General features: G+C 44.5%; 1 protein-coding gene across 1 annotated transcript in view; it reads left to right on the plus strand.

The window, feature by feature from the left end:
* Positions 1–1,312: 1,312 nt before the first annotated feature.
* Positions 1,313–13,424, plus strand: part of LOC126212754 (low choriolytic enzyme-like) — an 80,068-nt gene continuing 67,956 nt past the window's right edge. The window contains exon 1 of the mRNA XM_049940162.1: positions 1,313–1,455. Coding sequence (XP_049796119.1) covers positions 1,313–1,455 — 143 coding nt within the window. The remainder of the gene's footprint in view (positions 1,456–13,424) is intronic.

Here is a 13,424-nt window from a genome sequence, read left to right on the forward strand (position 1 = left end):
GAACAGCATATTTCATGACAGGTGGATTGGTCGTCGAAGCACCATACCGTGGCCCGCACGTTGACCGGATCTGACGTCCCCGGATTTCTTTCTGTGGGGAAAGTTGAAGGATATTTGCTATCGTGATCCACCGACAACGCCTGACAACATGCGCCAGCGCATTGTCAATGCATGTGCGAACATTACGGTAGGCGAACTACTCGCTGTTGAGAGGAATGTCCGTTACACGTATTGCCAAATGTATTGAGGTTGACGGACATAATTTTGAGCATTTATTGCATTAATGTGGTATTTACAGGTAATCACGCTGTAACAGCATGCGTTCTCAGAAATGATAAGTTCACAAAGGTACATGTATCAGATTGGAGCAACCGGAATAAAATGTTCAAACTTACCTACGTTCTGTCTTTTAATTTAAGAAACCTACCTGATACCAACTGTTCGTCTAAAATGGTGAGCCATATGTTTGTGACTATTACAGCGCCATCTATCACAAAGCGAAAAAAGTGGTCCAACTAAAACATCCAAATTTTTTACGTACTACACGAATATGTAATAAAAAATGGGGGTTCCTATTTAAAAAATCGCAGTTGATATCTGACCTATCTAGCGGGCCAACTATAGCGCCATCTGGTTTTCCCCTTCAAGCTAGACAAGCTTCTTTCTTTGTAGTTTTTTCGTTTGACGCTTATTTCGTGAAGTATTTGGCCCGGTCACGATCAGTGGACCACCCTGTATAGCCCGAAGTTTAAATTTAAAAAAAGGATATTGGTTCCCGGTATGTAACCATGTAGGAATCAGCTCTTTGTGTTTCAGATCATCATAAAACACTGTAGTCTTTATTTGGATGATTTCGAATACAGGAGACAATTATTAGCGCTTACTACTCGTTCACCCTTAGTATTGGTATATACTTTAGAGTTTTTAATACTACAATCCAGCGTTATCGACTTGAAGTCATATTTTAAAGAGGAAAACATAATACTGGTGAAATAATAACCTTGCAATCGATTTTGCGTCAAAATTTGAGCGATAATTTTGAAAGTGCGCAGGTTTGACCATCTGTGATGAACATTTATGGTAAAGCATTAGGACGTTGCAATACCCCACTCCACTGTATCCTCTTAATGGTAAAGCGTGAAGCACGAACACAGGTAATTGGTTAAACAGTTATTTTAATAACGGGTTAATAATTTTCAATTTACAAATCCGTAGCGCTGAAGAATGGTATAGCTCTTGAGTCTGTACTTCACATTAATATTGTCAGCTTTACAGTTCAAAGGAAGTGTTCCCTCTAACAATTTTTCGAAGGATGGTGATTGGCGTCCACCCAGCTACTCAAGACATTGGCAGCGAAAGTAATTCAATATTGGACATGGCTCTGCTGCATATAAGCCGGTACTCTTTGAATGATACATTCAGTGGTTTCTACAGCACTGTGGATTTACACATATGGTAAAATTGTAACTTGTAGATGTCTGAACGAAGGGAATATTTAAGAAAACTGAATATGACGGTATGAGATTTTCACTCTACAGCGGAGTGTGCGCTGATATGAAACTTGCTGGCAGATAAAAACTGTGTGCCGGACCGAGACTCGAACTCGGGCACACAGTTTTTATCGGCAGATAAAAACTGTGTGCCGGACCGAGACTCGAACTCGGGCACACAGTTTTTATCTGCCAGCAAGTTTGAATATGACGGTGTTTTTTATATCACCTATCGAAGAGAAAAAATTATTTTTAGAACTTTTGTGTATATACACTCCTGGAAATTGAAATAAGAACACCGTGAATTCATTGTCCCAGGAAGGGGAAACTTTATTGACACATTCCTGGGGTCAAGATACATCACATGATCACACTGACAGAACCACAGGCACATAGACACAGGCAACAGAGCATGCACAATGTCGGCACTAGTACAGTGTATATCCACCTTTCGCAGCAATGCAGGCTGCTATTCTCCCATGGAGACGATCGTAGAGATGCTGGATGTAGTCCTGTGGAACGGCTTGCCATGCCATTTCCACCTGGCGCCTCAGTTGGACCAGCGTTCGTGCTGGACGTGCAGACCGCGTGAGACGACGCTTCATCCAGTCCCAAACATGCTCAATGGGGGACAGATCCGGAGATCTTGCTGGCCAGGGTAGTTGACTTACACCTTCTAGAGCACGTTGGGTGGCACCGGATACATGCGGACGTGCATTGTCCTGTTGGGACAGCAAGTTCCCTTGCCGGTCTAGGAATGGTAGAACGATGGGTTCGATGACGGTTTGGATGTACCGTGCACTATTCAGTGTCCCCTCGACGATCACCAGTGGTGTACGGCCAGTGTAGGAGATCGCTCCCCACACCATGATGCCGGGTGTTGGCCCTGTGTGCCTCGGTCGTATGCAGTCCTGATTGTGGCGCTCACCTGCACGGCGCCAAACACGCATACGACCATCATTGGCACCAAGGCAGAAGCGACTCTCATCGCTGAAGACGACACGTCTCCATTCCTCCCTCCATTCACGCCTGTCGCGACACCACTGGAGGCGGGCTGCACGATGTTGGGGCGTGAGCGGAAGACGGCCTAACGGTGTGCGGGACCGTAGCCCAGCTTCATGGAGACGGTTGCGAAGGGTCCTCGCCGATACCCCAGGAGCAACAGTGTCCCTAATTTGCTGGGAAGTGGCGGTGCGGTCCCCTACGGCACTGCGTAGGATCCTACGGTCTTGGCGTGCATCCGTGCGTCGCTGCGGTCCGGTCCCAGGTCGACGGGCACGTGCACCTTCCGCCGACCACTGGCGACAACATCGATGTACTGTGGAGACCTCACGCCCCACGTGTTGAGCAATTCGGCGGTACGTCCATCCGGCCTCCCGCATGCCCACTATACGCCCTCGCTCAAAGTCCGTCAACTGCACATACGGTTCACGTCCACGCTGTCGCGGCATGCTACCAGTGTTAAAGACTGCGATGGAGCTCCGTATGCCACGGCAAACTGGCTGACACTGACGGAGGCGGTGCACAAATGCTGCGTAGCTAGCGCCATTCGACGGCCAACACCGCGGTTCCTGGTGTGTCCGCTGTGCCGTGCGTGTGATCATTGCTTGTACAGCCCTCTCGCAGTGTCCGGAGCAAGTATGGTGGGTCTGACACACCGGTGTCAATGTGTTCTTTTTTCCATTTCCAGGAGTGTATCTGTACGCTCACCACGCAAAAACTAATGCACGGAATTTGATGCGAATTTCAGTTGTATTATTGCAGGCAAAAACTTAAAATGTGATTCAGCTTTCATCTTGACACGCCGGGTAGAATCAAAGTTATCGCAGTTGTGCTGTAAAAGCGTGTGCTGTTACACACCATAGGACATTGTCGCTTGTAGGAAACGATCTAATGTGCCGGCAGGACGGCAAAGCTTTGTGAGCCGCTGCAATCGTGGCCGAAACGTTGGCTTTTCTCCAGCAGCAGTAGTTTTTACATTACGACGCGGTACCAAACCCAGAAAACTTTTATGCCTACTGACTCTGGCCGCGGAAGCCTACGCAAATATGTCGAAAAACAGCTTAACATGCAAAAAATCATATATAGAGGCCGATACCAATCAATAATAAAGACTAAAATACAGGGTGATTCAAAAAGAATACCACAACTTTAAAAATGTGTATTTAATGAAAGAAACATAATATAACCTTCTGTTATACATCATTACAAAGAGTATTTAAAAAGGTTTTTTTTTCACTCAAAAACAAGTTCAGAGATGTTCAATATGGCCCCCTCCAGACAAACGAGCAATATCAACCCGATACTCCAACTCGTTCCACACTCTCTGTAGCATATCAGGCGTAACAGTTTGGATAGATGCTGTTATTTCTCGTTTCAAATCATCAATGGTGGCTGGGAGAGGTGGCCGAAACACCATATCCTTAACATACCCCCATAAGAAAAAATCACAGGGGGTAAGATCAGGGCCTCTTGGAGGCCAGTGATGAAGTGCTCTGTCACTCGTTCTCGGCCGTCCAGAACTTTTCCCTTTGCACAAACACCCATTCTCTGTAAACTGTTTATACCAACGTTTAATACACCACCTATCAGGAGGTTTAACACCACACTTCGTTCGAAATGCACGCTGAACAACTGTCGTCGATTCACTTCTGTCGTACTCAATAACACAAAAAGCTTTCTGTTGAGCGGTCGCCATCTTAGCATCAACTGACGCTGACGCCTAGTCAACAGCGCCTCAAGCGAACAAATGTACAACTAAATGAAACTTTATAGCTCCCTTAATTCGCCGACAGATAGTGCTTAGCTCTGCCTTTTGTCGTTGCAGAGTTTTAAATTCCTAAAGTTGTGGTATTCTTTTTGAATCACCCTGTATAGGAGATAAAAGATAATATAAACTCACCCGTATAATTTGTAGCTGTTAGTTGCCAGAAACTGGAAAGCTTGCGTAATGACTTAGCAGTCTTCGCTGACAAGAGATCTTTGCTGATTTCTTTCGTGCGAAAGAAATGGAAAATTAATTTACCGCCAAGGTCAAGTTTATGATGGTTCAAATGGTTCTGAGCACTATGGGACTCAACTGCTGAGGTTATTAGTCCCCTAGAACTTAGAACTAGTTAAACCTAACTAACCTAAGGACATCACAAACATCCATGCCCGAGGCAGGATTCGAACCTGCGACCGTAGCGGTCTTGCAGTTCCAGACTGCAGCGCCTTTAACCGCACGGCCACTTCGGCCGGCTCAAGTTTATGTTCCAACAACATCCTAAATCGCATGTTCCAAAAACAATTTCGCTAGCGCTGATTAAACACTCATAAAATATACCACACATAGATTGAGATGGAAGACAGTTTCTTTCCACGAACTACTTCAACTTGTAAAAGTGTGTAGAAAACGCTTTCGGACGAATAAGTCAAATAAGAAGGCGTATTTATTGAGCCGTGGTCCTTCATGCCGATGAAAGTTGAAACTTTTGTGTCAGATGGATTTTTATTCACAAGGCTTGAGCACAATTCACACAGCTGCTCTGTTTATTAAGCTTTTTGACAATGTACCCTACAGTCCCCTATCACCGTTTTGTCCTTAATTTTGTCCTCCGTTTCTTTAGCACACAGACGCATTAAACTCGGGTCACAGTTTGCGGCTGCAGATACAGCCATCCTAACAGGGCATACACGCACTCTAACTTATGTACTTGCAGAAAATCTACAGTTGATGGATGGTGTCACAACTTATTCCAGAATGACGTTCCAGAGGGTCTTGGCTGATTTTTCCTGTCATTATGTACTTAAAATCTTTGGACCATAAATACGGAAAAACTCCTAGTGTATCCTTCAGTGTGACAGCGATTCCATTCTTCTGTTTGAGAAAATGTGTTGTTTTCTGAGCAGATGATTTCGTAAAAGTTAGTTAATATTTTGTATGAAGGGGAATGTTTGTGAAGTGAGTTATTTGGTATTCTAGAGTTGAACTCATCTGATACATTGCGGTATTCATATCTCTCGTGAATATTACCGTGTTTTTTCTGCCGCTAAAATTCTCGGGATTAGTTTTGCGGAAAAACCCTACAAACACACATGGAAATATTACTCTACTGTCACTTTTAATTAACAAATTCTTTAACATCACGAAACAACTAAATACAAGAACAATTCTAAATATGTCTTAACGAGTGCACTGTCAGAATGTACTTCACCCAGCCACAAGCGACCGTTGCGCGATCTGTCGGTGGGCGCAGCAACTACCTTACCAAGGATACCACGAAAACAGAAGTAACGGCACTTCTCCTTCTAACAAGGGAACCTCCCCATCGCACCCCCCTCAGATTTAGTTATAGGTTGACACAGTGGATAGGCCTTGAAAAACTGAACACAGATCAATCGAGAAAAGAGGAAGAAGTTGTGTGGAACTAAGAAAAAAATAAGCAAAATATACAAACTGAGTAGTCCATGCGTAACACAGGCAATATCGAGGCAATTTGAACTCAGGAGCGCCGTGGTCTCGTGGTTAGGGTGGTCCTTGGTTCAAGTCTTATCTCAAGTGAAAAATATATTTTTTTATTTTCAGACAACTATCAAATTTCAGGCACTCACACATAATCATTTCTCTCTCCAAAATTCCAGGACATGTTCAGATTTGCTTGGGAATACGCGGGGTTTCACGGTCTACACCCGGAAAAATTTGAAAACGTTAAAAACATATGTTTTGACAGAGCACAGGGAAAACTGTGCGACTGTGAAGCTGTTGCATTCATTTGTTGCAGTTTATGTGACAAACTCTTATGTTTTCATCACATTTTGGGAGTGATTATCACATCCACAAGAAAACCTAAATCGGGCAAGGTAGAAGAATCCTTTTTCCCATTCGTCAAGTGTACAAGTTATGTGGGTCGACGACATATTCCTGTCATGTGACGCACATGCCGTCACCAGTGTCGTATAGAACATATCAGACGTGTTTTCCTCTGGAGGAATCGGTTGACGAATGACCTTGCCATCAAATGTTTTCGGTTCCCATTGGAGAGGCACGTCCTTTCGTGTACTAATCGCACGGTTTTGCGGTGCGGTCGCAAAACACAGACACTAAATTTATTACAGTGAACAGAGACGTCAATGAACGAACGGACAGATCATAACTTTGCGAAAATAAAGAAAGTAAAACTTTCACTCGAGGGAAGACTTGAACCAAGAACCTCTTGTTCCTGAGCTGCCCATGCTAACCACGGCGCTCCTGAGCTTACAGTATCCTCGATGTTGCATATCTTGCGCATGGACTACTCAGTTTGTATATTTTGCTCATTTTTTTCACAGTTCCACACAACTTCTTCCTGTTTTCTCGATTCATCTGCGTTCAGTTTTTCACGTCCTATCCACTGTGCCAGCTTATAACTAAATCTGAGGGGGGTGCGATGGGGAGGTTCCCTTGTAAGTGCTAGGGTATATTCATCGACATTCCTTATGAAATCTAATAGCAGCTCTCCGTTGCATTTGAATTTTCTCCGCAGTACCAGATTCCACTCATTTCCTTTACGTGTGCTGTTCCTAGTCTTCTTCAAACCGAACCCTTCTCCATAGTTACGGAATCGAATGCCTGTATTTGATACCTGCAGGATGTGACCTCAGTACCAGTTGTCACCATGTGTAGTAGGTTATTATAAGATATTTCATTTGTTAAATACACACATTAAAAAGAGTTTTGCGTCACCTCGGTTCCGGAACCTGTTGGAATAGAGATCAAATTAAACATCATTTCCGCCCTTTCCATTGCTCGTGAACATTGTATGTTGAACCACCACACAGCGAGAGCTTCAGAGGTCTTGGTCCAGATTGCTGTAAACACCGGTACCTCTAATACCCAGTAGCACGTCCTTTTGCTTTGATATATGCCTGTATTTGTCGTGGCATACTATCCACAAGTTCATCAAGGCACTGTTGGTCCAGATTGTACCACTCCTCAACGACGATAGGTGTAGATCCCTCAAAGTGCTTGGTGGGTCACGTCGTCCATAAGCAGCCCTTTTCAATCTATCCCAGCCATGAAACTTCCTGGCAGATTAAAACTGTGTGCCCGACCGAGACTCGAACTCGGAACCTTTGCCTTTCGCCGGCAAGTGCTCTACCAACTGAGCTACCGAAGCACGACTCACGCCCGGTACTCACAGCTTTACTTCTGCCAGTATCTCGTCTCCTACCTTCCAAACTTTACAGTAGCTCTTCTGCCAGGAAAATTCATATCAGCGCACACTCCGCTGCAGAGTGAAAATCTCATTCTGGAAACATCCCCCCGGCTGTGGCTAAGCCATGTCTCCGCTATATCCTTTCTTTCAGGAGTGCTAGTTCTGCATGGTTCGCAGAAGAGCTTCTGTAAAGTTTGGAAGGTAGGAGACGAGGTACTGGCAGAAGTAAAGCTGTGAGTACCGGGCGTGAGTCGTGCTTCGGTAGCTCAGGTGGTAGAGCACTTGCCCGCGAAAGGCAAAGGTCCCGAGTTCGAGTCTCGGTCGGGCACACAGTTTTAATCTGCCAGGAAGTTTCATATCAGCGCACACTCCGCTGCAGAGTGAAAATCTCATTCTGGAATTATCCCAGCCATGTTCGAAAGAACACGCTGGCCACTCCAGTCGAACGAGGGTAACAAGATGTGCACTATGGGGGCGGGAATTGCCGTCCATGAAGACGAATGCCTCGCCAATATGTTGCATTATGACTGCACTATCGGTCGGAGGAAGGCATTCGCGTATCATACAGCCGTTACGGCGCCTTCCATGGCCACCAGCAGCAAACGTCGACCCCGCATAGTACCATCCCAAAACAGCAGGGAACCTCCACCTTGCTGCACCCGCTGGACAGTGTGTCTAAGGCGCTCAGCCTGACCGAGTTGTCTCCAAACACGTCTTGAACAATTGTCTGGTTGAAAGCATATGCGAGACTCATCGGTGAAGAGAACGTCACGCCAATCTGTACCACGCTGCACAGTGTCGTGGTTGCAAAGATGGACCTCACCATGGACGTCGGGACTGAAGTTGCGCATCATGCAGCCTATTGGGCACAGTTTGAGTCGTAACACGACGTCCTGTGGCTGCACGAAAAGCATTATTCAACATGGTGGCGTTGCTGTCAGGGTTCCACCGAGCCATAATCCGTAGGTAGCGGTCATCCACTGCAGTAGTAGCCCTTGGGCGGCCTGAGCGAGGCATCGACAGTTCCTGTCTCTCTGTAGCTCCTCCATATCCGAACAACATCGCTTTTGTTCACTCCCAGACTCCTGGACACCTCCCTTGTTGAGAGCCCTTCCTGGCACAATGTAACAATGAGGACGCGATCGAACCGCGGTATTGACTGTCTAGGCATGGTTAACCTACAGAAAATCAACGCGCAAGTTGCCGAAGTGGCGTCGAATCGAAAGACTGGCACCTGGCGAACGGTCTACCTGACTGGAGGCCCTAGTCACATGACATTTTACCAACATACAACACGAGTCGTGTATCTCCTTCGTGGACTGATCGCTTGTCGGACCCCCTCCGTCTAATAGGTGCTGGTCATGCATGGTTGTTTACATCTTTAGGAGGGTTTAGTGACATCTCTGAACAGTCAAAGAGACTTGTTCTGTGATACAATATCCACAGTCAACGTCTATGTTCAGGAGTTCTGGGTACCGGGGTGATGCAAAACTTTTTTTGATGTGTGTGGTTACATGAATGATTGTAGCTCAACTTTATTAGACGTCATTAGTTGATTATTTATAGTACGGTATAGCTATATTAAAGATAAACATTAAACAGTTTAATATTTTAGAATTTCCAACGTTTCTGGCATTGTGTCAACGGTATGGTGCTTCGACGACCAATCCACCTGTCTTGAAATATGCTATTCAATACCGCTTCAACCGCACGCAAGCTATGTGCCAGACATCCATCAGGTTGGAAGTACATCGCCATTCTGTCAAGCAGTGAAACATCTTGTAGTAACATCGGTATTACATGACGTAGGAAATCAGCATAGAATGCACCATTTAGATTGCCATCGATAAAATGGGGGCCAATTAACCTTCCTCCCACAATGCACACGTTGCTTCTGACGAACGTCAAGTGTAGCAGCCATCTTGAAGACATGCTGTGATGGCGCCACTCACGGGAACTGGTTGAACTAAGTTTGAAAACAAGCGGGAGGGATGTATCTACACACTGTAAAACTTTCACACATGCAGAACGAAAACTGTGTTTTTACAAAAATAGTGTGCATTTCTTTTGGAGTGACCCTCGTATATACCTGTACAGGGAGACATTTTAACTGAATGTCACTTGCCCAGTGTCGGCTGATCAGGACGATATTGCAATGCCTGGGTTGTGAAGATGCACAACGCAATATTCCTTCGGACATGTGTGCACTGCGGCAACGACATCTGTTATGAAATACATGAAATGTACTCGCAGTTGCGATATGGACATCATGCGTGTACGAGTACAGGTTGTAGACAAATAGCTGGCGACATATGGAAGTTTGGGTCTGGCCGTGGGTCGTGCTCGGATAGACTAATGGTAAGGCGACCGCCCACGATAAGCGGGAAATCCGGACTAGGATCCCAGAACTGTACAAATTTTCATTGTCGTCATTCCATTATATAACTGATGGTTGTCCTTATTGGAGAGTGCGAATACATTTTGCGTGCGAGGAGAAAAGTTATGTAGGAGGAGCTGAAGCGCAATTAGCTCTTCATTCACATGGTTTGCATTTGATGACGTTGGTCTCATACGGGAAGTGTTTGAAAAGTCCGTGCAAAAATAAAAACTACTTACGTGTTCGGGGTAAACCTTTTTTATTTTTCGACATAGTCTCCTTTTAGACTTATACACTTCGTCCTATGCTGTTCTAATTTGTTCATCCCTTCTGTAAAATAGGAATTGTCCAAGTCTGGCACACAGTTTTAATCTGCCAGGAAGTTTCATATCAGCGCACACTCCGCTGCAGAGTGAAAATCTCATTCTGGAAACATCCCCCAGGCTGTGGCTAAGCCATGTCTCCGCAATATCCTTTCTTTCAGGAGTGCTAGTTCTGCAAGGTTCGTAGGAGAGCTTCTGTAAAGTTTGGAAGGTAGGAGACGAGGTACTGGCAGAAGCAAAGCTGTGAGGACGGGGCGTGAGTCGTGCTTGGGTAGCTCAGTTGGTAGAGCACTTGCCCGCGAAAGGCAAAGGTCCCCAGTTCGAGTCTCGGTCCAGCACACAGTTTTAATCTGCCAGGAAGTTTCATATCAGCGCACACTCCGCTGCAGAGTGAAAATCTCATTCTGAAAGTAGCTATTAGTTGCTGCTATTAGTCTGAATAAAATCTTTGGCCTACCAGCCATTTCTTCAAATTGGGAAAGTAGTCTGATGGAGCCAAGTCTGGAGAATAGGGGGGATCTGAAACGAGATGGAATCCTATTTCCATTAATTTTGCCTCCACAACTGCTGAGGTGTGCGCTGGTGCATTGTCGTGATGGAAAAGGACTTTTTTGCGGTCAAATCACCGCCGTTTTTCTTGCAGCTCGGTTTTCAGGCGGTCCAATAACGATGAATAATATGCACTTGTAATAAATAGTTTTACCCTTTTCCAGATAGTCGATGAGGATTATCCCTCACGAATTCCAAACGACAGTCGCCACAACCTTTCCGGCTGAAGGAATGGTCTTCGCCTTTTCATGTTTCATCCACAGCGACGAAACGATGCTTAAAGTCCTGCAGATTCTTCCTGAACAGCTGCAAAAAAATGGTTCAAATGGCTCTGAGCACTATGGGACTTAACATCTATGGTCAACAGTCCCCTAGAACTTAGAACTACTTAAACCTAACTAACCTAAGGACAGCACACAACACCCAGTCATCACGAGGCAGGGAAAATCCCTGACCCCGCCGGGAATCGAACCCGGGAACCCGGGCGTGGGAAGCGAGAACGCTACCGCACGACCACAACCTGCAGACCTTGAACAGCTGGAAACCATCCTTGCAACACTTGATACGATTCCGTTTTTGGCCAAGCGTGAGCAATCGCAGAACTCATTCTGCGCATAGCTTTCTCATGTCAAAATGTTTATGCAAAATATTATGTACCCGTTCATTCGAGATGCCCACAGTACTAGCAATCTCACGCACCTTAACTCTTCTGCCATCCATCACCCTATCACGGATTTTATGAATGATTTCTGCAGTCGTAACCTCCACAGGGCGTCCAGAACGTTCAGCATCACTTGTGCCCATAGGGTCATTCCGAAAATTTGGAAACCATTTATTAACTGTTCTAATCGTAGGCGCAGAGTCACCATAATGTTTATCAAGCTTCTCTTTAGTCTCCTGAGGCATTTTGTCTGTCATAGAGTAATATTTTATCACTACACGAAATTCTTTTTCGTCCATTTTTTGACAATCACTCGATTTCCTTGATTCACACGAGTGGCAAACACAAAGAAATAGACCAATATGGCTGGAACTTGGTGTGCGTTCTTTCCAAAGACGCTGCTAATTAAACAAGACTTCGATACGCGCCGGTGGTGCCATCTCTCGGACTTTGCACGAACTTTTCAAACGCCCCTCGTATTATTTTGAGACGTATCTGGAGCGGAAATCGATAGTGTAAGCAGTGCTGTGTGCTGATGAACACTTCGTAATGATGTGGAATGTGTCAGGTTAATAGAAGGTGTCTATACAAGATATTACATTACACTTAATATTTTTTTGTGGGGTTTGGGGAAATTACCCACTTACTATATCCAAAAATTCATCTAATGGGTAGAAGGAGTTGCCATTAAGAAATTCTTTTAATTTCCTTTTAAATGTTATATGGCTATCTGTCAGAGTTTTGATGCTAAGGGAAGTGACCAAAGACTTTTGTGGCAGCATAATTTACCCCCTTCTGAGCCAAAGTTAGATTTAACCTTGAGTAGTGAAGATCATCCTTTCTCCTAGTGTTGTAGCCATGTACACTGCTATTACTTTTGAATTCGTTCGGATTGTTAATAACAAATTTCATAAATGAATATATATATTGTGAGGCTACAGTGAAGATCTCTAGCTCTTTAAATAAGTGTCTGCAGCATGATCTTGGATGAGCTCCAGCAATTATTCTGATTACACGCTTTTGGGCAATGAACACTCTTTTACTCAATGATGAGTTACCCCAGAATATGATGCCATACGAAAGCTGAGAATGAAAATAGGCGTGGTAAGCTAATTTACTCGGATGTATATCGCCGAAATTTGCAATGACCCTAATAGCATAAGTAGCTGAACTCAAACGTTTCAGCAGATCCTCAGTGTGTTTTTTCCAGTTCAACCCCTCACCAATGCATACACCTAGAAATTTTGAATATTCTACCTTACCTACCGATTTCTGATCGAAGTCTATATTTATTAATGGTGTCATTCCATTTACTGTGTGGGACTGTATGTACTGTGTTTTGTCAAAGTTTAATGAGAGCCCATTTGCAGAGAACCACTTAATGATTTTCTGAAAAACATCGTTTACAATTTCACCAGTTAATTCTTGTCTGTTGGATGTGATAGCTATACTTGTACCATCGGCAAGAAGTACCAGCTTTGCATCTTTGTGAATATAGAATGGCAAGTCATTAATATATATTAAGAAACTTGTTCCCCAGTTTGAGAAATCACCAGTTTTTTTGCATATTATGTGAACTGCTTATTTCAACTTTCTGCACTCTTCCAGTTAGGTATGATTTAACCCATTTGAGCCCTGTCCCATTCACACCACAATACTTGAGCTTATCTAGAAGTATTCCATGATTTACACAGTCAGCTCAACAATGAAAACTCTCAGTCCGTCTAACAAAGCGTTGCATACATCTGACACAATAAGGTTTGTTTACGAATAATGAACTTTATAGAGGTACCTTAAATTCTGTATGAATCACCAGCAGCTAAAAACCTCATGATGATCACCAGTCTG

This window comes from Schistocerca nitens, chromosome 11, assembly GCF_023898315.1.
Source record: "Schistocerca nitens isolate TAMUIC-IGC-003100 chromosome 11, iqSchNite1.1, whole genome shotgun sequence".
Taxonomy (NCBI): domain Eukaryota; kingdom Metazoa; phylum Arthropoda; class Insecta; order Orthoptera; family Acrididae; genus Schistocerca; species Schistocerca nitens.